The sequence below is a fragment of the Accipiter gentilis genome, chromosome 12 (assembly GCF_929443795.1).
Source record: "Accipiter gentilis chromosome 12, bAccGen1.1, whole genome shotgun sequence".
Taxonomy (NCBI): Eukaryota; Metazoa; Chordata; class Aves; order Accipitriformes; family Accipitridae; genus Astur; species Astur gentilis.
Genome location: NC_064891.1, coordinates 20247638 through 20273861, shown reverse-complemented (window position 1 = coordinate 20273861; position 26224 = coordinate 20247638). Strand labels below are relative to the sequence as shown.

At 44.2% G+C, this 26224-nt stretch overlaps 1 protein-coding gene across 2 annotated transcripts in view; it reads left to right on the top strand.

Annotated features, from left to right (window-relative positions):
* The first annotated feature begins 13798 nt into the window (after positions 1-13798).
* Positions 13799-26224, top strand: part of MAML3 (mastermind like transcriptional coactivator 3) — a 254200-nt gene continuing 241774 nt past the window's right edge. For both annotated transcript variants that reach the window (XM_049814995.1, XM_049814994.1), the window contains exon 1: positions 13799-14527. In XM_049814995.1, coding sequence (XP_049670952.1) covers positions 14081-14527 — 447 coding nt within the window. In that variant the 5' untranslated portion in view covers positions 13799-14080. The remainder of the gene's footprint in view (positions 14528-26224) is intronic.

Sequence of the window (26224 nt, the reverse complement as noted above, 5' to 3'; positions counted from 1 at the left end):
AGCACCTCCTGTGGATAAGAAGACACCACGCATTTTGAGGAGTAGAGTTCAGGAGTATTGCACCGGTGTGCAACCATCCTACTCACAGTACTGTTTCAGTTGACTGCTCTGTTGATGCCATGATGACTGCTACATGGTGCTTACAGTAGATCCTGCCTTCTTTTCCATTTTTTACTCTGTCCATGTGAGGGTTGCATGAAGGTCCAAGCTTTCAGATCTGAATTTGCCCTCTGTGATTCTGACACGCAGATTTATTGATGTTTGATTTTTCAATCTGACAAAACCTCACTTTTATTTTCTAATTCATATTCACTCACTCTTTCTCCACAGCAAAATCTGCCAATCGTGGCAAATTACATGAATGATTCTGTGGAGGCTAAACCAAGATTGCTGAACTCATTTTCATGCATGGCTAAATACAGAATTGAACCTCATGCTCCAGAAGTGAAAGGTTAGTGATTTTAGATAATTTTAAAACGATTGTACAGGAGTTGATACAGCTACTCTCAGTCTACCCTAATCCTGTTCTTTGTTGACTCTGCCCTTGCAGAGGCACTGCTTTCTGTCAGTGATTAAGGGGAGACATTGCTTTCAGTGATGCTGATTCAGCAGAGCTAAGAATCAGTAAATTAGCAATGACTGTAAGAGAATTTTAAATATTGGTAGAGTACCAAACTTCTATTGTTACTGTGTCTTGGAGATGAAATTCTGATCAAGTTACTGTACCAGGCAATGTGGGAGAGATGACAGTCGTCTTTCTGAGTCACGAGACACAAAAATGGGGAAACTGTGTATCCAGTTTTTGGCTTCTCAGTGTTACTGCTATAAAACCCTACCGAAGAACCATGTACAAATAAATAAGTCTGTAGAGCTAGTATACATTCTAATGGACTGTTTGTTTAGTAACAAAATTATGTGGACAGCGGAAGAATAATTAACTCTGCTGATTCAGTATCTTTGCTATTTATGGAATGATACTCTATATTCTTCAGGCCTCTTGGTTTTTTCCTGTCTGCACAAAGTTAGGTGCTTTCATAAACACAATATTCAACTTGATTAATTTTCATGGATCATGAGATGCCTGTATGCACATAAAGGTACCTAATCTGTACAGCAACTGAATGGTGTGACACTGACATAGAAATTAGAAGCAGCAGCATGCTATTAAACACCAAAGAAAGCCTTTTTTTTTGCAGCTGGCAATGTGTGTAGCTATACTTGGGACAAAACTGGTAAGATGGAGTTCAAAGGAGTAATTTCCGGGTATTCCAGCTTGAGTTGATATGCAACACAGAGCTTGACTTGGCATCAAAGCATTACTAAATAAAACTACATCGAGTGTGTGAGATTACTGGAAGGGCTGATAAATATTACCCACTGGGTAGTGTACAGTTCAGCTTTTTCTTGTTTGTGGAAGTAAAGTCTGTGACCCTGTTTTAACTGGTAATTAACAATGGCTGATGGCAGTCAATTCTGAGAAAAAAGCATCGAGCTTCTGGTACCATACTAGCTGAGGCAGAATCTGTTTCCTTTTGCAGAATGGAAACATAGATTCAGAAAACCCCCACCAAACCTGTAATGAAAAGGTACTTACTACCTTCCTATATTCTATCATTTTGTCATGGTTTAACCCCAGACAGCAACTAAGCACTACGCAGCCACTCACTCACTTCCTGCCCCCTGCCCCCCCCCCCCCCCGGGGGGATGGGGGAGAAAATTGGGAAGAGAAGTAAAATTCGTGGGTTGAGGTAAGAACAGTTTAATAGAAAAGAAGAAACTAATAATGAAATTAATAAGAAACTAATAAAATGACAATAGTAATAATAAAAGGATTGGAATATACAAATGATGCACAATGCAATTGCTCACCACCCGCTGATCAATGCCCAGCTAGTCCCCGAGCGGTGATATCCCCCCCAACTCTCCCCAGTTTATATACTGGGCATGACATCCTATGGTATGGAATATCCCTTTGGCCAGTTTGGGTCAGCTGCCCTGGCTATGTCCCCTCCCAACTTCTTCTGCCCCTCCAGCTTTCTCGCTGGCTGGGCATCAGAAGCTGAAAAATCCTTGACTTTAGACTAAACATTACTTAGCAACAACTGAAAACATCAGTGTGTTATCAACATTCCTCTCATACTGAACCCAGAACACAGCACTATACCAGCTACTAGGAAGGCAATTAACTCTATCCCGGCTGAAACCAGGACACATTTGCAGGTCTTGACAAGACAAATTGCTTGGCTAGTGGAGCAAGTAACTCTACCCCCCAAGTTAAACTGTGGTCAGTGTACGGACCTGGAACTTAAAATACCAATATGCAAGTTACTGTGAAAAAAATGGTGGAGACCCTAGATCAGTATAGACCAATATGCAAAATTATTGTGCTAGCAGGTTATCTCTCTGTGAGTGAGACATGCAAAACTAAGGAACTTTTTTACTGAGTTCTGGATGAGTAACATAGATTAATAGAGTAAATGGGTGTCAGAAAGGTGAAGTGGAAAAGGAATGACTGTACATCTCATAGGACAAGAATTAAGCAAAAAAATATCTACACATGTAGGTTTCAATGCTATACCATGGAAAAGCTAAAAAATGCTGTTATTTATTTCCTATTTTATGGGGTATTGTTTATAGACTCTGTTCCTATGCAAAGATGGTTCTTTGGTACTCTTGGTCTGTAGTGCCAGATTTCTCTAGAATATGTACCACACGAATTATGGGAACATCCATGAGCTCAAAGCCCCAACAACATGGGCTTTGTGTCTGTATCGCCTTATTCAATCAGAATACCTTGTTGAGCTATGAAATGCAAACCAAGCTTAAGAAACTAATGAGTTACCTTAAAATATCTATCGCATGAAAATCATGCTATGTTATATTGCTACAACACAAATATTTGTTGTATGCAGACAAAAGAAGGACTGAAAATAAGGATGCAAACACCTCCTCTGGGCACGTTTACCACATAAAATCAACTACAGTTATAATAGCATGATTTGAAAGCCATGCCCCCAATAGTTCACAAAGTTACTGGTTCCTAGTAAATAAAGGACATACCAATATAGGTAGCAGAGTGAAATGAAGAATCATAGGTACTGTCTTTTGTAACTTCACTGTTCTGTGGCTCATAATTGCTCTGCAAAGAGAGATAATGATGCTTAGAAGGGGTTGAGAGCTACATGCAATAAATGCTAATTATTATTATCAGCGTATGTTTCAGGCAAACTCAGAAATGAGATCAGATCCCAATGAACCCTCATTTATGTCTGGTTATATCCAGGAAGAACCAGAAGTCCTTTCACAGTTGCTTTGCAGTTTACCAGCCACATCTGCCCTATGTTGCAGTTTGCACAGTTATATATAATGAATACACATATATACACGCACACACATACATATGTATATCTATCCATATATGCATATATATCTTGCTGAACATTAAGACTGCTCTTTAAGAATGACATAAAACTCTTGGATTCAGTATCCTTGGGGAGCAATAGAGGCCAAAATGCCCACCACTGTTGTGTTCATTTCAACATGGGGAACTATGTAAAAATGAGAAAGTTTACCAAGAATAAACAAAGAGTGGCACCCAAGACAATTAAATCCATACAGGGGGCAGGATGACTACAGAAGGACACCAAAGAGGAAGCACATTGCCAATGCAAGTGATTTACTGGACGTGCCTGAGAAAGTAAGAAGAAGCAGTTGTGGCCAAACAGCAGAGAGGCTGTTAGAAAGAAGGCGGTGTCCTTCCAAAAGCTAAAGACACATCCAAATGAAAAAAAAAACTAAACCAAAAAGTGTCATAGACACTGACAGACATACTATTAAAATTGTTATTAGGCAGACCAAAGATGAGTCTGAGACCTAACTAGCTAAGAGAATAAAAAATAGTTGAACATCCTTCTTCCAACACATCAGGAGGGAAAAAACACTGTCAGTGAGTCTGAATATGACGAGGGTATAAAATGAACTCTCAGGGAGTACCAGGTATCTGGAGAGAAGCTGAACCATTTGCATCATTGTTCACTGTGGAAGAAATTAGGGAAATTGTCCTTCCAGAGCCCTTTTGGGGCATTCAGGGAACTTGGCAGAGAATGTCTCTGAAATTGAAGTATCTGGAAGAGGCAATGGTAACAAAAGGCAGATGGATCCTCCAGGATCTGAAGTATTCACCCAAGAATTCTAAGAGAACTCAGGGATAAAGTATCTACTAATAGCAGCATGTAACCTGTCTCTTCAATATTCCTCAGTATATGAAAATCAGAAGGTGTCAAATGTGATGTCAATCATTAAGAAAGGTTCCAAGGGTATCCAGCAAACTAAAATTTGACATCTGTTCCAAGTGAATGAGTAGATGATGTAATAAGAGAGAGAATTAGTATCTACCTGAATAAATATTATCTAATCAGTGAGAGTTAACAAAGCTCTCAGCGTTCTTTGAAGGGGTCAGTGATATGTAGATGAGGATCATCTGACTGATACAGTCAGCTTGGATTTCCAAAAGACTGTTGACAGAACTTTTTATCAATGCGTTTTAGGAAAACCAGGCAACACAAGAATGTCATTGGCATAAGAAGGAAGACACCGGAATGGATGACAATATGATGTAAAAGATGTCAACAGAGGGTAGACCATCATTGGATGCAAGTAAATGGTCAGTTCTTGCACAAGAGGGAGATCACCACTGCAATTCCACATGGTGTCTATCCTGGGACCTGTACCATTCAATATGTTCTTAAATGACCTGGAGAAGGGAAGTGATCAGTGAGGTGACAAAGCTTTGCTGATGATGGGAGGTTATGTAAGGTAGTAAGGACAAGGGAGACTGCAGAGCTTGCAGAAAGTTTGCCTGTACAATAAAATGATAGGTGCAATTCAGAGTAGATAATTGTAAAGTGATACATTTAGGGAAGAGTAATCCTATCTTCACATCTTGGATTATTTCTAAGCTGGCCCAGAGGTCTTCAGGAGCAAGACCTTTGGGTTATGGCAGACAGTTCTATGAAAATATCACATGGTAGTAGTTGAAGAAAAAAAAAAAAAGGTTAGGCATGATGAAGAAGCAAATAGAGAACAAACCAGAAAGGATCATTATGCTTACTGTTCAAGTCCATATGCTACTGTAAAAATCCAAGGGTTACACACTTTAATACCGCATACAGTTCTGGTCCATTTATCTCAGGACATACTAGAACTGAAAACTATTCAGAGATGACAAGGGTAATTAGAGGTGTACTGTGACTTCCATTACAACATGCAAGGAACTCCATCCATCCATTGAATAGCCAAGAATCTTGATTTAGAAACAAAGCATGACACGGGGAATGTAAGAAGAGGTCTGCGGAACTTAGAGGTCTGGAAAGAAGTGGAGTGGGATTGGCTTTTCACTCTCTTTTCTAATACAAGCATGAGGAATATCAGAAGAAGTTAGTAAGAGCTTCATTCAGAACAGAGTAACCAGTTCTTCAGACAACCTATGTGGTCCTGTGGTACTCCTCCTCAAATGATATGCTGGATCAAGGAGTTTATAGAGGTGCAAGGAGAGACTGGAAAAAAACATGGAAGAGATGCTGTAGAGTCTCCTAACTAGAATAAATCAAATAACCTACCTTGAAAGTGTTTGAAGGCTGGGAGACAGGATAGTCTCACCTTGTTCTTACTTTTCCTGAGTGTCCACTGCTATGGTTACTGTGGGAGATAAAGCTCTGTGCTAGATGGACCTGTGGTCTGAACTGATGGGTAAGTTCATATGTAACCTTCTCATTGTACACCAAAGTCAGAATTAAATAAATGAAGTTATTAACAGCTTAAATATATTTATAACTTTCAAGCTCCCTAAATAATGGTAATGTTATGAAAAGTTAGGACTGGAAGGAATTCTAAGAAGTCACCTAATCCGTTGCCCTGTTCCATGGCAAAATCGATTGCATTTATGTCCTTACTGACAAATTCATCTAACCTGTTCCTAAAGCTTTCAGTGATGGAGACTCAACAGCCTCCGTCAGTAATCTATTTAAAGTCTCACTATTCATACTATGAAAAGGATTTTTTTTCCTTGTCTAACTGGAATCTAATCAGCTGTTGTTTGCTGTAAACCATTAGTTAACTGCAAGCCTGAGCTAAGATGGGAGGCGTCCTAGACTTCTGATGAATGTCGTCTAGTAACTTTAGTGACTCTGGAAATAGCCTGAATGCAGGCTTGGTTTTTAATGTAGCTAGTAGTTACTGGGTTTTGTATTTTGGTTAATATGACCAAGCATGAACAGGGATCTTTTCTGTAATCTTTTAGGGATTTTCATCTTATTTTAATGTCTTACCTCTTTAGCATTTTCTGTTTTCAGGTAAATGTGCCCTGAGCAGTACTTTCTAAACCCAGCATGTTTTGAGTTTGCTTCAGCAAAGGCTATTTGAAAGGCGTGTCTACAGAAAAAGTGGGACAAAAAGTTTTCTTTTCAAATATTACTGAAAACCAGCATATAATACTTTCTTTCCTATAAGATCTGATTTCTGGTTTTGCCTGTAATTTACTGAACTGTATGTGTTTGAGATGAAATGTTTGAGCTGTCTTAAGTGATGCTACCAAGTTCACGTAAACTCTGCTTCTTGTAGATGGTCACTAATTGTGTTCCTCATTTTCCACATACCTGACTTGAGAAGGGGGTTCTGACTAGCAGAAATGCTAATGCACCTACAGATTCAACTGAAGCTGATGTGGCCTGCTCTTATAAAACACCATGTACTTTAAATTGTTGAAGTATTTTTTAAAAATCAGCTCAAATGAGACATCTTAGCAAAACCTTTTAAGCTTAATTTCTTTGCTTCAGTTTCCAGTCTCTAACGTGAGTAAGAGCACTGTCCTCTCACTTGCAATGAGTTGGGAAAATCAGTTTATTGGTACATGTGAAACACTCAGGAGCAGTCGTGGTGGCCATTCTGGGGAAATGAATGTCTGTGAACAGGGTCCGAATTAGTAAATAGACATGAGGTGATATGTAGAACAAAAAAGAAAAAAAATTATTAACTAGCTGCTCAGTGGTGAGCACTGACAATTCTGTGTAGATGAAGCAAACATCCTGTGGAAAAATAGTCTGTAAGGCTGTATTTGAAGACTTCATCATACTGTGCATTGCTCAAGGAAGCCAAATAAAGATTGCACGAGTGCTTTGATTTTGGTGGTTTTAAACTCATTGACTGCAAGACTGCAACCTCAGTGATGTATTTTTAATACGGGTTTGTAAATGTAAGCGGTATACATATATATTTGTAGATTGTAAACTACAGCAGTTTCAATGAAACAGTGGTGGTGTCAGCACATTGGCATGGGGAGAAAGATACTGTGTTTCTCTGTCTTGAAGACTGAACTTAAAAGTATCTTACAAAAAATTACCACTGTGGAAAATGACCCTTTATTTCTGTTTCCCTGTAATTTTAGAACTATAAAAATGTTCTTATTTGAATATTAAACTTGATTGGTTGTGCAAGGATCGCAGAACAATCATCAGTCTGCCATATGAAGGGGGATGAACGATAGTGTTCGATAAGTTCAGGCTCTCTTCTGGCTCAGAAAATTCAAAGTGATCATGTTCACTCTGAAATTCATATAAATGGCTGGCATCTAAACAGCAATTGCCTTGGAGAATAAAAAAAAAATTAAAAAAAAAAAACCAGCTGCTTCCTCATCACCAAAGTTGGCATTTGATTTTATTGATGGGGGATTTTTTTGTTTGGTGCCCTGTTAATTCAAGCTAAATGGAAATGAGGCAGTCTTGACTGAGAAGCAGTGGGCTACTCAGTATAAGAATGGCTAAAGAAATTTAGGTTCCTTCATGTATATTTCTAGTGTAAGCTGCAAAGAACCTCCAGAAGCATCTCTCTGGGATTTTTCCTAGTGTCCTTTCTTCTTGCTCTCTCCCCTCCCCTCCCCTGCCTCCTCCATTACAACCCAGTTATTCTCTTGAGATCAGTGTGACAGATCAAAGGCTTAGATGGGGCCTGTGCCCGAGCAACGTTTTTCCTTTCCCCGCTTCAAGCTCTCTGCTAGCTCTCTCCATGGATATCTCCTACAGCTGTTAGTTCCAGAACCAGATTTTCAAAAATAACAGAAAGACATACTGTGGTACATCGGGATTAATCATCTGAATTCTGCTTCCTAAACTAAGATATATTTCAATAACATTAATCTGACAGGATAGTGCGTGGGTGACAAGGCCAATTCATGGCATTAACTTTTTTTTTTTTTAATGTTCTTGTTGTGACCTATCTGTAATCAGAACAGGAGAGAACGAGTACACATTTTTGCATTCCTTCCCCATGGTTTTCCAGCTCTGATTCAGCAGAGTACTTGGGTATGTGTGTGTCTCAATCCATGTGCCTGTCCTGCTGTAATACCTTGCTGAATTGGAGCCTTCAGTGTTGTTCACAACTGGGAAGCTGTTGTAAAAATTCTGACTTGGATTCCCCATGTTCTACAACTTGAAATGTACAGGCTTTAGAGTGTGTAGTTTTGAGGGTGTTTTGGTTTTGTTTGTATTTACACGTAATGATCACTCCACTTCCTGCAATGCCTTAAAGCTCTGACTTCTGCAATTTTAACTCGCTTCCTGATTTTCTTTGTTGCTTCCCTGTCCTACCTTCGTTGTTTTGTTCTTCTGTTCCTTTGCAGCTTTGATGACTTTTTCCTTAACTATTTAGAGCAACTTTGTTTGCTCCAGACTCGGTTCATCCCTTGAAGAATTCCTACAGCTCTGGACGTTCTGACAGCCGTAGCTCGTGGCCACCCCAGCTGTCATGAGAATTTTTGCCATGCTGTAGTTGGATTTCACAGATACATTCATGGAGGTTGTGGGGGTTTTTGTTTTCGGTCAGCCCTCAACTATACAGCTTTGCTTTAACTACTCTCCAAATGACATTGTTCTTTTTTGACTACGGATGTATTAGGCAACATGCACTTAAATAGCTTGTGGTAGTAACTGAAGTGCGTCTGATTTGCTCAGTTAGATAGCACTGTATCCAAGAGAACCTTCAGCAGAAATCTTCTGAAACCCTTTTCGCTGTGTAAGAAAGCTGCTTCTTGCAGACCCAAAAAGTGTCTGTTAGCTGGTTTTCAAAGTTATATTCAGTGAACATGCTGCGTGGTTGACTCTAGGTTCGCCTTCCAGCAGATGCCTGTGTCACCATGTCATCCATCAATTTAGACATAAACCATTTAATTATAGTAGGAACTTTCAGAAAGGTTTCTACCCAGGCGGCCACTCTGAAGGTTAATCCGTTGCCCAAGACAGTGTGAAACTTGCTGCCACAACGATTGCAGTTTCCAACCTGACTGGCAGCGCCAGGAACTGAAGTGTGGTTTCTAATAGAGTGGGATTCGTATTTATCCTCACGGTGGTATTTTTAATGTTGCCCCTCTGCTGGATGACCCCTAGCTCAGCTGACAAAAGGAAAGTGGTTTCAGTATGTTGCTCTGCAAAGGCATATCTCCTGTATTATTTATGGAGCTCCTCCCACTAATATGACTAGCTAGATTATCTGTAAGGCTGTACTTGTTCTGAAACCACTATTGATTAAATGCTGAGATGAAATTTTTTTTTAGAAGCTGTCATTGGAACATGCTTAGGCTGCACTTGCTGTCAGCTTAACAGTCATGTTTCTGTGTCTTCCTCTAAATTCCTCTCCCAGCTGGGCTCTTTCATATCTTAGCATTAAAATAGATTCTTCCTAATTAGACAGATCTCTGTCATGATAATCATCTTGAGAACGTATGCTGTATTTTCATACCGCGTATCTTTTCACAGATCAGGCCTGTACTTTATAATTTTTCAAAATCGTAACGCGCTGAATAGATCCTTTACCAAGCAATCATCTCCTGTAACTAGTAATTAGTGTCCTGTCAGCTGATACCGGTAGGCATTAGTGTTCAACTGCTGGCATCAGCAAGTTCATCTTACATCACTTAGAATTCTGATATATTTGATTCTTTTGAAATTCCAGTTGTGAAGATAGTTTTCTAAAGCTGACGTGCAGGAGGAAAAAAAAAAAAAGGTATAGAGCAAATACACACATTTGTATAAATTACTACATAAGAGGCGAGTATGCATAAGTCTGTGGTCATAAATGTAAGTGCACACCTCTGTCACGAGTGAATCTGTGCTTGTGTCTGATCGCAGAACAGAGCTGGTTGGTCAAGGTTGTGAAGAACATCTGTTTTAATGGCAATAATCAGTTGTAGAACAACGCCGAGATATCTCTATTTCTTGTGTTGCCCAGGCTATAGTCTGAAGGGGGTGTCCCGTTTTTATTTATTCAGACTCAGTGGCTTAGCAGGATTGTTGTCCTTCATAAAAATGGAATTAAAATAGTTCCCTAAATAGCTCATTTCGGCCTTAGTTTTTCAGAAGCTGGTAATTGTTTAAGTATCCTTAAAATAAAAGTGATGCAAAAATGAACTGTGAAATCTTATCTCTATTATGCTATTTTAACGATTGCCACTCAATACTTGGCTTTAAAAGAAAACTCTCCTGTTGGATGAAAATTTTGAGTTAGCTCTGGATGACGGCTGTAAACCAACATTTTAAATTAAATTAAATGCTGATTCTATTGCTACTTTTTAGATATAGGGGATAGTGCTTTACCTTACAAAATGTTGTACTATAGAATAATGCAAGTATCACCACTGTTGCTGTTAAAATGGTTAGGGAAATCGGCGGATACATACTTGCTCAGCTTTGTTTTAACCTCAGCCAATTGAGAAATATCTTTTGATCAGAATCAACCGTTTTTAGAATGTATTCAGATGCTTTTTCACAAAACTGCTGATTGCTCTGTTTGCAAAACTTCTCACACTAAGCACAGGTTCATTACTACAAAACTTTGTTCCTCGACTCACCACCCCTGGGCTGTGCAGCCTGACAGAACGAAGGCATGTAGCTGAGAGATGAAAAATTCCTAAATTTTTAATGGGCTGGAATTTAATTCTGTAACAATCCAGCATGCATTTAAAAAAATACCATGTTTGCTGCCAAAGTGATATACTGAAAGTTAAAGTATGTTTGTGTGACTCCATATAGATTGAAAAATGGTAGTTGCAGGACAAGAAGACAACTTCTGTCAAATGCACCAAAAAGCAGACTGTAAAAATAAAAACCAAACCCACTGCTTTTACATGTTTTTCTGACCCTATGGGTATAAGAAACGTTTCTATCTTTTTGCGGACTTGGTGCTCTTTGGGTCTGCACATCCTTTTGGGCAAGGCTGGCGGCATGCAGGCTGGCGGGCTGCAGGGGGCACTGCGGAGGAATCCAAAAAGTACTTTTTCGAAGTTGAACCTAATTCACAGCTGTCTCAGTTTCTGGCCTGCTGACACTTTCCATTTCAATTCAAAACTAAACAATCAATCAGAAAAAAAGAAAAAAAAAAAAGAAAAAAAAAAAGACCAACCCCAAACAAGAAAGCCCCTCCTCCCCCCCCCCCCCCCCTTCTTACATTCAGTTTTTTCCTATATATTCCCGTACAACTAAATAATACTCATCTTGCGGAGTCGGATGGAGAGGAATAGTTATTGAAAAGCTTCCGGCACATCCCCCGGCTCCAAATTAATACCCAGATACCGATCGTCGTAAATGACGCAGGATTTGCAGTCTCCCCCTCCCTCTTAGGCTGCTTCTGAGCAGAGCTGTAATTTTTCCCTCTTTGTTTTGTGATAAAGTAGTAATTGGTGATCACGAAGAACAGTGAGTAGCTTCACTTTGGTTCTCAAACTGGTACTAAAGAAAAGTTTTAAGGGGGGGGGCGGGGGGGATGTTGGAGACATGCTCGTTAGTCCCGACGCAGGGAAGGTGCTAATTGCTAATTTTATTTGTCCACTATTAATTTCCATCTCAACATAGTCAGGAATTGTTGCAATAGGAATGAAAATAACCCCAAATTTCATATTGCTGAGTATTTAAAGAAGACAAAGACAGCTCTTTACCACTGTCAGTAGCTTAGAAATAGTATCCTATGCTAATCTGCAATGGCAGAAATGAAGACGGTTTAAATCAGATCTCATGACTAATGTATGAGTTCCCAATTTTCTTTATTTCCAGCTGCTTGTTAGAGAACAAGGGTGTCTCTCCGAGATAATTCTTTTTTTTTATATAGGTATAGTAAAAAAAAAAACGGGGGGGAATTGGAAGTGCATACTAGTTGGAAAAATAACAATCAATTAGAACTGTGCGTGCAATAGCTTTGTCTGCAAAATGGTTTAAAACTAGGTTCCCGGGATGTTATTCCTGATCCATTAATCACCCGCGCTCTATATGGAGGCAGCCACCGTCGGCTTGGAAAAATGTTCCTGCCCAACGTGTCATGTTTCTTCTGTTGTTTAAAATAGAAAGTTCAGCCCCGTGTCTGGGCGGCACAGGGCTCCGCGCTCCGTTCGCATTCATTATGCAACAGTTGACACAGAAGGGAAACGCGGCACACGCCGCTCCGCCGCGGGGTGCGGGGGGGGGGGGGGACGGGGGACACGGGGACCCGCGGACCCGCGGACCGGTCCAGCGCCGCCTCCCGTGGCTCTCCCCGCGCTGCCGCCGCCACCGGCCCCAGCGCCTCCCCGACAAGCCGCGGCTCAGCACGACCGCTGCCCCCTGCTCCCCCCCCCCCCACCCCTCCACGACCCCCGGGCTGCCCGCCCCGTCCGCCCGCCCCCGCGCAGAGGACGGGGTGGCGCGGAGAGCCCCAGCGCGGCAGCGGGAGGCCGGGGGGGGGCGCCCCCGGAGCGGCGGGCGGGGGGGCGGCAGGTGGCGGCCCCCGCTCCGCGCCGCCGTGCACACACACACACACACACACACCCCCACCCCCGCCGCCCCGCCGTGCCCGCCCCTGCGGGCAACCCGCGCCGCTGCCGGGCGTGAGCGCAGCGGCGGGCGCCGGTGGGGGGGGGGGGGGCGAGAGGGAAGGGCCATGTCCGCTCCTGCTGGGCGACGTCCGTGCCGGGTTTTGCACCTTGTCCCCGGGTCTGCCTCACGGCCTGGAGGAGCTGCCGCCGCCGCCGCCGCCGCTGGTGCTGCTGCTGCTGCTGCGGTGTTTACTGAGCGCTCCTGTCCTGATATCACTCCGCTGGCATGGAGGAGGAGGAGGTGGAGGAGGAGAGCATTTGATCATTGTGATGGTGGCAGGAGGAGCAGCAGCAAGCAAAAGCAGAGCAAAGCGTCAGGCTGTTATCAGCTCGGCGTTTTGCAAAGACTTCAGAGCTCTACTTTTTTTTTTTTTTTTTTTTTTTTTTTTCCAGCTCGGCCCGGATTGTTCATGTGTTTACTTCCCCCAGCCCGAGGATTTGCTATTTAGGTTCCTGTTGAAATGCAACCGAGCAGCCAAAGTACTTTGCGAACACGGTGCGGCATAAACACCAAAACTTTTTTCTAGAAGGAAAATACAATAAGAAAGCGGCTTTGCCTGTCTTTTGATGCCGGGGAGTGCGAGTGAGTGTGCCGCGTGTGCCCAGCGTGTGCTTGTGCTTGGATGTGTGTGTGCGAACGTGCGTGTGAGCGGGGGGGGGTGTGTATGTGTGTGCATGTGGAGGGGCGCGCGTGTTTCTCTTTATACATGGGGAGAGAAGGCTTTTGGCAAAACCTCCGGAAAGCTCACGGAATCTATTTTGAAATAATGGATTATAAAAAAGAAAAAGGAGGAAAGGAACTGGTCTGATATCTCCTGGAGTTTGCTACCCAAATTGCTGCTGCTTAGTTTGTTGTGCTTCTTCTCCCCCCCCCCCCCCCCCCCCGTGTGTGTGCGTGTGTGTGTTGGTTGTGTTGCTGGTGATAACCTTTTAGCACCTTCTCTCTTTATTTCCCTCCCCCCCCCCCCCCCCCCCCCCTTTAATGTTTTGGAGCTTCTCGAGAGGGATTGGCTGGGGGGAAAGAGAAACATTTGCTTGGGATCGCTGTTTCCCTGATACATGGTGGTGCCCCCTCCCCCCCCCCCCCCCCCCCCGGTTCTCTAAAAAGTATCCCATCAGGACCCCGGAGGAGACTGTGTGTGTGTGAAGGGTAGGATAAAAAGTTCTTCCAAAATAGTGTGCGCGGGGAAGAGGATGGGGGATTTTGCAGCCCCCGCTGCCGCCGCGAATGGCAGCAGTATCTGCATCAACAATAACCTGAACAGCAGCCTCAGCGGGGCCGGCGGTGCCGGTATCGGGGTTAACAGCACTCCCCACGGTCCTCCTGCCGCCGCCGCCGGTAACAATAACGCTAATAGCGGCGGCATTCCCAAGCACAGCACGGTGGTGGAGCGGCTGAGGCAGCGCATCGAGGGCTGCCGGCGGCACCATGTCAACTGCGAGAGCAGGTACCAGCAAGCCCAGGCGGAGCAGCTGGAGCTGGAGCGCAGGGACACGGTGAGCCTCTACCAGCGGACCCTGGAGCAGAGGGCCAAGAAGACGGGCACCGGCGGCGGCAGCAAGCAGCAGCAGCAGCAGAGCAAACAGCAGCAAGATGCCGAGCCTGCCACGGCGGAGCAGAGGAACCACACGCTGATCATGGTAAGGGGATGCGGGCCGGCGATGGGGGGGGTAGCTGTCCGCTCCGAGTCTCTCGCCGGGATGAGCTGGAGGTCGCCCCCGTTCTTTTCCGGAGGGGGACGGGGCTCGGCTCAACTTTGGCGGTGGCAGGGCCGCGGGGGGCTGTGTGTGTGGGGGGGGCTACCGGCTGGCTTCGTAACTTCTCACGGGCAGGGGCGTGTGGGGGGGGGAGCGGACAAAACTTTTTCCCCCGTCTCTTTCAGAAGGGAAGAGCTACCCCGGGGGAAGAGGGAAGGAGCAGTGCCGGGCGTGCGCCGTGGGCTGCCGAAAGCCGGAGGAGGGTTTTGTGTGCGTGCGTGTTTCGCCGCGGCATTTTCCGCGGGGACGGGGGTGGGGGACGGACACGGGGGCGTGCGACCTACGCGGCCGTGCGCCTTATGCCGGCTGTCTTTTTAAATCCCGCCGCGGAGGAAGGTGGAAGTTGGCTCCGCGGGCCGGGGTGACGGCAGGAGGAAAAGTTGGGCAGGTTTCTCGCCTCGGGCCGCCCCGGCGTGCAGGAGCCCGGCTCCCCACGCGAGCTGAATCGTTTCCTAAAGTTTCCTTGGGTTTTAAGGAGCTTAGCGAGGAGCGGGGGGGGGGAAGGGGGCGGGGGCTGAGCCGGTAGGAGCGTAGCGGCAAGTAGGAAGCGGAGTTTCCCACTCCCAGGCTGCACCGATGATGAATAATAAAAGGAGGTGCGGGGGGGGAGCCGGGCCCCGCGCTCCGTCTGAGCCTTATTTATAGCAGGTCGCGGCCGCCGGTCGTTCGGGGGCGGGCGGGCGGTGTGTTCTGCTCGGCCGGCGGGTGCAAAGCGGGCGACTCCGCCGGGGGAGAAACGCGTGTGTGTCCTGAGGTGTCCCCCCCTGCCCCGGGCCGTGCCGTGCCGGGGGTAGGAGGTGGGGGGGGGGGGGGTGCCCGGCGCTTGGGGGCGGGCACGGGGCAGCTGGGTCTTCGCCGTCTGCCGGGCGCACAATGGGCGGCGGAGGGGAGGGAGGGAGGGAAGGAGGGAGGGGAGGTGCGATGGCAGCGTGTGGTTTACAAGCCTCGCACGTCCCTCCCTCTCGCCCTCCCCTGCTGCGCGGGGAGGCGCGGCTGTGCGGGAGGGTCCGGCGGGGCGGCAGCTGCCGCCGGCCCCCGTGTCGGGGGGGGGGGGGGAGGGTTGGGGAGTGGGTGGGTGGGTGTTCTCCGTGACAAAGCGGCGGGGAGGCGGCCGTCCCGGCCTGCGCGAAAGGAGGGAGCAATAGGTTTCTCTCGGGCCGCGATGCCGGCTCGGTGCCCGGCGGCTCCTCCCCTGCCCGACGGCGCGCAGCACCCTTCCCCTCGGCCCCCTCGGCCGTCCCTCCCGGGCGCTTTGTCTGCCCCCCCCCCTCCCGCCCCGGCCCCGCTTAGGCCGCGGAGGTGGGGACGGCTTCGCCAAAAGCGGCAGACAAAAGCTCAGCGCCCAGGGCAGCCCCCGCCTCCCGCCCCCGCCGCTGAAGGAGCGAAGCGCGGCTCCCGCCTTCCCCCAGCCGTCCGCCCCCGGCCGGAGAGCAGCCCCGGCAGCCCGGCACATCTCCCGGCGAGGCCAGCCGGGCGGCGGGGAGGCCGCGGGGAGAGGGGGGAGAGCGGCGGCAGGAGCTACACAAAGCGGCGGGGGTGTGCGTGTGTGTGTGTGGGGAGGGAGTGGGGGTGTGCTGCTTCGCAAACAGGAAACAGAAAAACCTCACTGACATCTTGTTGCTTTCCTGATGTTACCAGCAAGGAAGGCACGACCATGTTTCTCTTCCTTCTGGCGCCTTCCCGCAGGACTGAGGCGTTCAGATGCACACGGAGGGAGGGAGGGAGGGAGAGAGGGCGGTACTTTGCCCGGGCTTACACCTACTCCTCGGGCAGCTAGCGAGTCCCTCCTCAGGCTCCGCCAGCAGGGACTAGCTTTTCGTCAGCCGAACTGTCTTCAAATCCTTTTTCACATCCCGTGTCACTTCCAGGGAAGGGGCCGGAGACCCCTCGGGAGAGCCCAGAATTACTTGGCTCCCAGGGAAGCGTTGGGGTTGCACCGTGTGCCCTTCTAGCTCCAGAACAGCTCCCCCGCTTCCAGGCCCTCGCCAGCGCTGGGTCGTCCTTTCCTCTTCTTCCCAAACCCCGTGCCAAAGCATTCAAAGCCAGGATTTTTTCCTGGAGTGGGTCATTTGGCTGGCCTTCTCTTGAAGACCTAGGGCAGATGCACAAAGCCATGCTATAACCCAAAGTTGTGGAAACAAAGTGACAAAAGGAGGAAATGCGGTTACAGCTCTCTCTGGTTCGCCTCAGGTTGGGACACTTGAAGAGCTGAGAGCGGCCTCATTAAAGGGTGGTTTGCCGTGAAATTCAGCGTAACTTAATTTTTGTGCTACAGTCTTCACGCTGTTTAAATGTGCTTGACGCGCTATGCTTTTCAGCTTAAAAAGAGAAATTCTAATACTTTGGTAAAAAAAAGACCCATTTCCATCAACTTTTTTTTTTTTTTTTTTTAAGAATGCGCACACAAATGTTGCCAAAAAATTTAGAAAGATGATCTGCTTTGTTTCACTTGTGGTGTGTTAATTATGATTTTTGTCTAATGCCTAAGAACGTTAGGGAACATTCACGGGTACATGAAAGTAATACTTAAAACCTGAGAAATTGGTCCTTTTAAAGTAATTGAAAAGTATTTTCTTTGAGACTTACGCTTTTTATAGTTAAAGAAAACAACTCCTTCATTTCTAGCAATCAGTTTGGTAAGTTTCACTGCTTATGTGCCTCATGATTTTTATTTACCAAAGCAGTTCAACTTTGTTTAACATTTTCTTTTGGCGTGAGAAAACAGTAGGTTACATTTGGGGGTTTTCTCCCTTTAGTTTATTCTCTGGTAAACTCTGGCTCAGAGGTGTACAGTGGAGCAGTTGTATGGATCTGCTACTGCTTTACTCTTTGCACAAAATCATTATGAAATTCTTCCCTCAGATTATTATTAACTGCACAATTATGGAAATGAAGGAGTTGGGATTAAATGACAACAGATACAATGAGGATAGCAAGAAATACTGTTTCTAATTCTTCTTTATCAGGGCAAATCGAAGGAAAGTGTTACCAGTGTGTGTGTGCGCGCACGCCTCTCCAAATTGAGAGATGCTGAGAAGGAAGGGGAGATGTGTGCCGGGTCGGGGCAGCCGGTCACCCGACAGACCCTCCCAGGAGCTGGTGCCGACACAGGTGCTGAGGTTTTTTACCCAGCAAGCTGGGTAAAAAACATCTTTAGAAGATGATTACTTAAAGGCATGCACTCTGATTTTCTTCATTTGATGGAGTACAAACTACCCCGTCTGTCTAGTGCTCCTTGTCGCCACCCCCACAGTTTACACCCTCACTCCCTGAGTTCATGAAAGGGATTATGCAGTTTCCACTGTTCAGGACTCTATGTCAACTGACAAGCAGTTATCAATGGGAGCCTTTTTTCAAAAAGGGATGTAGGAGCATGGGCTTGGCTGTATTTCATGAACTGCTGATGTACTCTGAATTTGTGTCTTGTTATAGACCAAGTTTTCCCTTGCTGAATTTTGAAATATCTGGATTTCTAACTATTCAACCTCTTCTACTTGAGGAGAACAGTGGGTTTCAGAACTAGGTTGCTCCCACCCAGGCATTGGTTGGGACATGCACAGAAATTAAAATTGTTTATAAATGTCTGGGAGGACCTTCCTCCCCCCAGTTCAACCTGGCAAAAGCCAAAGTTGTTTTCCGTGCCTTTGAGCTGGGTTATTAGAATGCTGTACCAGCTTGGTTTTCAAAGGAAGTACTGGGAAAATTTGCAGCCCGTCCAAAACTCTGCTGCTCATCTTCGGACCGGTTCCAGGAAATATCAACACATTATTTCAGTTCTTTGGTTCTTTGTGAGCTAATCTGCCTTCTTGTTTCCTCCTTCAAGTGCAAGAGTCTTCTGGCTCTGCCTCCATGTTGTTGTGTGTGGTTTGGAGATGGGGGGTGTGTGTGTGTGTGTGTGTATACATATACACACGCTATATGTAAAATAAATAATAAGTAATGGGTATTTAGTATATAATAAACAGCCAAATATATAATAAATACTGCAAGTTATATCACCTCTCTTTCTTATCCCTGACACTGCTGTTCTTATTGTGCATTTTTTGTCATTTTTTTGGTCCAGTGAAACACTGCATCTGTAATCACCATATTGACCTTCTAATGCACATTTATTTGCATCTGAGCTCCACTGTGAAGTATAAAGGGGCTGGAGCTACTTTTTACTATTTTAAAAGCTCTTTAGGACTTTTCCTATTTAGCATCATTATGGGTTTCATAGCTACTGTCATACTGACCATTTCTAACCCTAAAACCAGTCCTTAGGAAATTGAGTTTTAAACACCATAAACATAAAATGTTATTTAGATCACACAAATTAGTGACGGAAGTCAAATGACCTATTAGATCATCTTTTCTGTTCCCCTGCCAAAGCGTACTATGCCAATTCAGAATTAGTTTGAAGTTAGAGAAAACACGGCTGGCGAGTGCAGTATTTTCCAATACTGCTTTTTATCCATTCTGGGCTAATGCACTGCCTCATGGAAGTTGATGGTCACATTGCCCTCCTACCTGAGGGAAGGGAGATGGGCAGGCCAACCCTTTCAGCTTGCTTTGTGCAGGGACAGAATGACATGTTCAGAATTATAGAAATCTGGTCGTATCTCTTCCCTGTTGGCAGATAATCCACCACAGGAAAGTAGTTCTCCCACCCCGACCCCAGTCTCTCCTTTTTGTGGAGAAAGGTATCCAGAGTGAAAAGTGTAACTTCTTAATTTGTCTTAGTGATTCATGGGTAATGTCATTAATGAAATTGAGTGTCAAAGAATGCTGTCAGTCTTGTGAGAAGTTTTTTAAAGCTTACGCTTGCTGTATTTAATACGTACCTGTGTGTATGTTCATAAATCTGTGCACATTTCTCCTGTTCTTTCTCATGTAGCATTCCTGTTTAACTTAATTGGCAGGTGCTCAGGAGTTCATCAGTTACACTATAGGAAATGTCTATTTCTCTAGCATTGCAAAGATGAAAAAGAAAGATGATTTTTCAGATGTTTCCTTTTATTTTCCACAAGAGGTCAAATACTGTAGCCCTTATTCATGCCTGGTGACTAAGTAGGATTAAGCATCTCTTCAGTTAATAAGCTATGTCTGATCTTGCTCACACCGGGGTAAAGTCAGTAGTAAATGCAAAACTGGGATGATACCAGAATTAAATCCCAGGCCAGCAATGCTCCTTCTCTCTCATATGCATTATGGAAGGAGTCATCGTGTAACCCTTCTCATTACGCTCTTCCTGTAAGGGTGGATCTCTGTGTCTTTCTTATTCCACAGCCTCTCCCATTTTTCTTCTCCTTTTCATACCAACTCACGCTTGATGCTCCTGTGTGATTACTGTCCTTTAGGACAAGGAGTTCTTGTGTTGACCTCCTTTTGCAGCTAGTCAGCACAATAGGTTTCAGTTTAGCAAACTGAAAAGAATGGAGAGACTCTTCACTTCAAGCACTACTAGCCTCTAATGACCTTTATGTGCTCTGATAGAAAGTGTGTCTCTTTAAAAGATAGTGGGTTGGGTTATTATGAGCCATAGCTGGAGCAGGGCAAGTTGTGTTTTGACATACGGTGGCCAGTCATAGTGAAATCTAAGCTTCAGATAGACCATATAGCGCATGTTGAAAGTCCTGCAGTGAAGTTCTAGGCATCGTCAAGTTCAGGAAGAACAACTTTGGCTGGAACACGTCCAAAACTCATTCTGCTAATGCAGAGTCAAAAATACTAAGGTGCGATTGTGTTAGGTCAATTGGTTGCATTTAGGTTAGCCTAAATTTACGCTAACTTGACCTAAAACTTAAGGCTTCACAGGTGGCGTAAACTGGTGTAAACCTGAGCTGCCGCCACTGAGGAAGTCTCATTTTTCATGTTCTTGTCGGTGGCCATATTTTCTTGCTGCCTCCCTTTGCTAAGGCTAATGCTAGCCCTTGCTCACGTACCTCCGCTGTCAGCTGGTTTACCAGGCAGGTCAGGAGGACAGGCCTGTTTCTTCTTTTTCTTGCAGGTTAGTTTTCAGCTGGATCAGATCCACGATTCATTTGACTGTCCCTCCCGTGGGCAGCACAGCCTTACAACACCTTAATCCTCCTGTGAAACTTCACCCTCATCCCAGGATAAACATCTGGGACCTGGTAGCTAAAACATGCGTACCTGGTAGCATGCGTTTTACCTGAGCTAAGTAACACCTGGTGTCAGCGCACATGATTCTGTTCCTGAATACAGACACTGAAACGGGAAAGGCTGTAAGTAGCAACGGAGTCAGGGTTCATTTGTACTTAAACACTTGCATGCATATGATATTTGGTTGCATATTACTCCAATATGTATAATTCATGTGAGAGATGTGCTGGGATTAGCAGAGGTTTAAGGACAGGTCTGACAGCCAGCAACTGCTGACTGGAATCCTTCAAGTGTATTGTTTTGTGAATTGAAAGGTGAGGTGCAATCTCTGACTGACGTTAGGACCCTGTAATCAGTTTTCCAGTCTGGGATCTCACAGGCTGTTCAGATAAGCGATGTACTTGTACGTTCAGTGGGAATTTGGGAGTCTTAGCAATTTGAAGTATTTATTTTCCTAGTTTGTCTAAGGTGGTGAATCACAAAATCATGTAACTTCGACGACTCTTTTGCTTCCCCCTCACACACTTCAGTTTCACAATGTTTGTAGCTCAGAAGTCATCATAGACTGCTCCTGTTTGCTTTTTGAATACTTGAAATCCAGTTTCATAGGGGTTAAGAGACATGTCTTTTTAAACTTGCAGTAGTTAATAAGATAGCAGCTGCTGAAATTTTGTGCTTACAGGAAGGAGTTGAGCTGCCTTCTTTCAAGACTTCCCTCTTCCGTATTGATTTTGTTTGCCACCACATACAGTTAAAATTGGCAAGGAGATAAGAATACTTTAATCTTTCGTTGACCTGAGAGAAGGGAGAACTCATTGGAACTTTGCATTTTCTGTACGTTTGTGTAACTGCTCAGGCTAATGCTGCAGTGTTGTTGGTAGCATAGATGATCTATTGCTGTTTGCTTGCTGTCAGTTCTGCGCAACTACGGCATACATACATGGAGTAGAAAAGAGGTTTGAGCTTATGACTTTCAGAATCACTAAACTAATCAACAGAAAGACCAACAGCTCAAGGATTTTCTTTCCTGTATTTGTTTTTTATCAAGGCTGCTTTCTGTAAGGTTTTCCTATAGGGCTCTATAAGGTTCTTGGCTCTCAACAGTTGAAGCTTGGTGGAGTTGGGTTTTTAACTAAAGAAGATGGGGCTCTTGGGCTGTGCCTCTCCCCCTCCTCCCTTCTTCACCCTTCAGTCTCGTCCCTGCCTTGCTTTAACTATGTGCCATGCGGGAGTATTTCAGGTTTAATAAAACAGTTCAGCTTGGTTTTCCTCTGGTCTTCAGATTCACACAAGCAGCTGTTAAGCGCTGCAGCGAAGGGGTAGCTTTATGCTGCTTGTGAAAATCTCAGGCCTGTTCAGAAGGTGCTTGGATATTGCGTACTTAGCTAAAGAGCAGGGAATTGGTCCTTAACTTTACTCTGACCTTGGGCGTTATCACAAAAAGAAGCCAATATGCCTGTGTATGTGCGTTTATGTAAACCAGTACGTGTACGTATACAGTTTTTTAAGCTGCACTGCAATACAAAGTGAAAGGATTTATGATCAGTGATCAGTTTTGACGGTGAAAGGGGATGTACTAGTCTGATAACTTTAAGAACCACTGATATGCACCCATTTTCTGTGTTTTCAGCCTCTTTTCTTTAGCTCATATCTAATCCACTGTGATGTTTTGGCTCCTCTTCCGTGTGTTTAATCTAACGGAGGAAGGGAGGTGGTTATTGGAGATGAGACGATGGCAGAGTTCTGCAAAGTATTGGAGTTTTTTAATCATTTAAATTATTTCATTACATTAAGGAGGACAGACCACAGCTTAGCCAAAAGAGAAATTGTAGCATTTCCTACCACTTCTGTTTATGCAGAATATTGTGGTTAAAAACTCTCTAGTATTTGAGAAAATGACTTGAGAATGCAACTGCCTTAGCTGGCAGTAGTTGTCTGTAGACTGCTAAAAAGATTGTTACTTTTCAGTTGTGATTTTTGCTGCTGTTCATTTTTGTCTCTGAAGCTGGTGACTGTTGTTCTGATTTCTCTGGATTGCATTCCAGTGCATAACTGAGGCAGCATAGGGGAAATGGCTACTGACATTAAAAAAACCGATTTTTAATTATGTTTTTGGCAAGCAGTATCTCTATTCGTTATACGTACTTTTAGTTGCCACTGAAGCAGGTAATGTAGCTTTGAAGACTTTAGCGGACTTGTACAGAAGACTGTAGACTTCTGTAGCTGAATGGCGGCCACATTGTTTGAGCTCCAAATTGGCTGAAGCATTCTGGCATGTAATCCATGGCTGGATAGGAAGTAATGGTTCAAAATAATCTGTAGGTCCTTCTATTGCAGCACATTTCTGGGCTGAGCTTGCAGTCTTTGCATTCCAGTAAAAGTGGAGATACAATGCTGAGGTTGCAGTGCTATCTTTTTTTCTAATTTGTGCTAACTAGTTTGTAGACTGAAAGATTATGTAAAGGCTGGATTGCTGCAGGTTTGAAAATTCACCTGAGAGAATTTGCCTTTACATTTTTTCCACCTCAGGGGAGTTGACTGGGCCTTATTTTTTCTAATCCATTTTAATACATATTCTACATCATGCAAAACAATAAAAAAAAATCCATTTATTTTCTCTCATCCATTTTATTTACAACAAAACAAACCCAAAACCCTTATTTATGTTCACACTAGGGTTTACTGGCCCTCTCAGTAACATTTTTGTTGTGGGAAATGCCAGCAGTGGGTGGGGATAATGGAGATTTGTGAATGTAGAATAGCAAAAACAAAATTGATTTTGACTAGTGGTGTTAAAAGCTTCACCTCTCCCTCACCTATTACTGTGATAAAGTGTATGGCAGTCTAGTTACAGCCAGAGAGGTGTTCTGGGAAGTTGCCATAGACCATCTTTCTTTATAGTTGCTATGGATATTTGAATACAAGAAACACGGCATTTTCTCGTTTTCATTTTGTGTCAAAATACCAAGTATCTTAAAAAAGTGATTCCTCGGGAATGGCAAACTTGTCTCTTACTCTCGTCTTACTATAAAACTCCACGCTACTTAAAGCCAGTGGTAAGAACACATTACATTTACCTGTCTTTTAAGTAGTTTATCCAAATACACTACTGCGTACGATACAGGAACTTTCTTATGTAGGTACTGGAAACGTTACAATCTCTGGAAAACCTATAGCTACCTGACCTCTTTTCACATGGTCTCTTCACATGTTGCTGCCTTAGGGTTCGTTAGATGAGGCAGCTGAAGCAAGTTAACAGTTTGCTGCTCTTAAGTGGGGTGGTCTCCTCCTCTTCCTCCTGTGCTGCAGTCCTATGCTTGTGCTGGTGAGCCTCTCTCTGGTACTAAGCTAGTGGGAAAATTACCCATCTAGGAGAAAAACGGTGTTTGTGTTTTGGTGGAAAGTGAAATTGCCCAGTGTGGTACTGGGGAAGAAGGAAGAGGAAAGGGGAGGCTGGAGGTACCATGTCGGCAAAGCTGTGAAATAAGCTCTGCCTGTGACTGTGCCCTTGTCCTCTGCAAGTTCCCTGGTCGGCTCCCAGGTGAAAGCCCGCTAGTTGTGGTGCATTAATTTGGGAGCAAAATACTTAAGCAGTTTATGGAACACCAGGGAGAGCATTATTGGAAGTGTCTTTGGGAATACTGATGTGGTTACTTGTAAGGATGAGGCGACGATCCAAAGTGTAAAGAAGTCTGAGGAGAATATCTTTTCACCCCAATCTAGTCCGAAGGAGCAATTGTGCTGGCCACAGTGTGGACTTGTACCAGGTAGGTGACCACTGTCCTTTCTGTGAGGGGGAAAAAAAATGCTTGTGTTCCTATTTCTTTTGTTTCCTAATTTCCTTCTGAAAATTGATAAACTTCATTTATGTTTCTCTGATAAAACAGGGAAAAACATGATTTTGCTTGATCTTTACAGCCTGGTAATTGCATTATTTTTTTTTCAGGCTACTCGGATGTATTTGTGCTCATTTTTAATTCTGTGTAGAATAATAACCTAGGTGAAATAATTATGAAAGGTCCCTGTGAAAGGTATCACCAGTCATGGAATGTGATACCTTGACTTACATATGGGACTCAAGGGAATACTCAAGTGAGTTGCTGTGTCCAAGGTGAAGACACTTGCACATAGTTTTCTTTTCCTTCTATCTGAATCCAACTCTGGGCAATATGATAATAATTTTTATTCAAGTAGTCCAGGAAAAAAAATCACAGATGGAGCAACTTCTGCCAAGTTTACTTTGTAATATGAGAATTAATAAAGATGATGTAAACTATAATTCTCTGAACGGATTTTTCATGAAATTGTACTTAGAATACTGATTAGCGTAGGTGATTTAATTAATTTTTTAATAACTTAGTGATGGGAGATTAAGTGGTGGGTTTTTTTGCTTGGTTGGTTTGGTTTTTTGTTTGTCATCCTTTCTCAGATGTTTTATTTCAGAATTAGCTCACTTGTTAGCATCCAACCTGTTAGCACAACAGGTAAACAACAGTATTAGCAATATTGGTATTTCTATTGCAGTGTGTTCCATATGTCAAGTTTCACTGGTGGTTACTTGAGAAGGCATTGTTTCAGGTTTCAAAATTATTTACTTCCCAAATCTGTGACTTATCTGTTGTGGATAGTGAACACATGGTGAACATATGTCGTAAAGTCACATAAAGAGTTTATCAGAACAGATTTGGGCTGGCTAGCTTGCCCATAAAGGTAAAGGCAAATTGTGCTGGTCATCTCAAATAACAGTAGAATATGTAACAGATTTTAACTGAAGTACTTCACCTTATATTTTTTCCCCATTTTTGGAATGCCCCCCCCCCCCCCCCTTTTTTTTTTAAAGAGCTCTTCATCTACAAACTTAGGTGTTTGTAAAGGTAGGAAGAGAACTGAGGCCAGCAAGTGAAAAACAGTGATTAAGTTGTACACATAGGGCTCTGTAGAGCAATGTAGCACGAACAAACTCAAAATATTTTCTATTATTCAGAGATGCTTTTTTTTTAGAAATACACAGTTCTTACATGTTCTAAGACTCAATATTTAAGCTGAGAATCAAATGTCTTTCCTGTTGTGAGGGGAGGAGACTAAATGCCTACAGTTGTATAAAACTTCTATCAGTTCAATAACATTTTTGTTAACTAGACAAGATCCATATACTATTTTATAATGCACATTGACAGATTTTTTTCTGTTTGGGTAGGATCTTTTTCTTGCTTTTGCTCTTGGTTTAATTGGTTAGGGGTTTTGTGGAGTGGGTTCTCCTGTTATTCTGGGGGAGGGGGGTGGGGGTGGGGGGGGTGGTTTTGCCTGTTTCTGCTTAAAAAGGTAGAATGCCAAGTATAGCTGTCTTTACAGTTGTCCTAGCAGAGATGGATTAGTTGCCTGAGTGCAGATGAGAAAGTCAAATGCATATGTTATTGAAGTTCACGACAGAGTTTTCTAACTAGCTAGCTGGATACCGCCCTCAGAGGTTGTGTG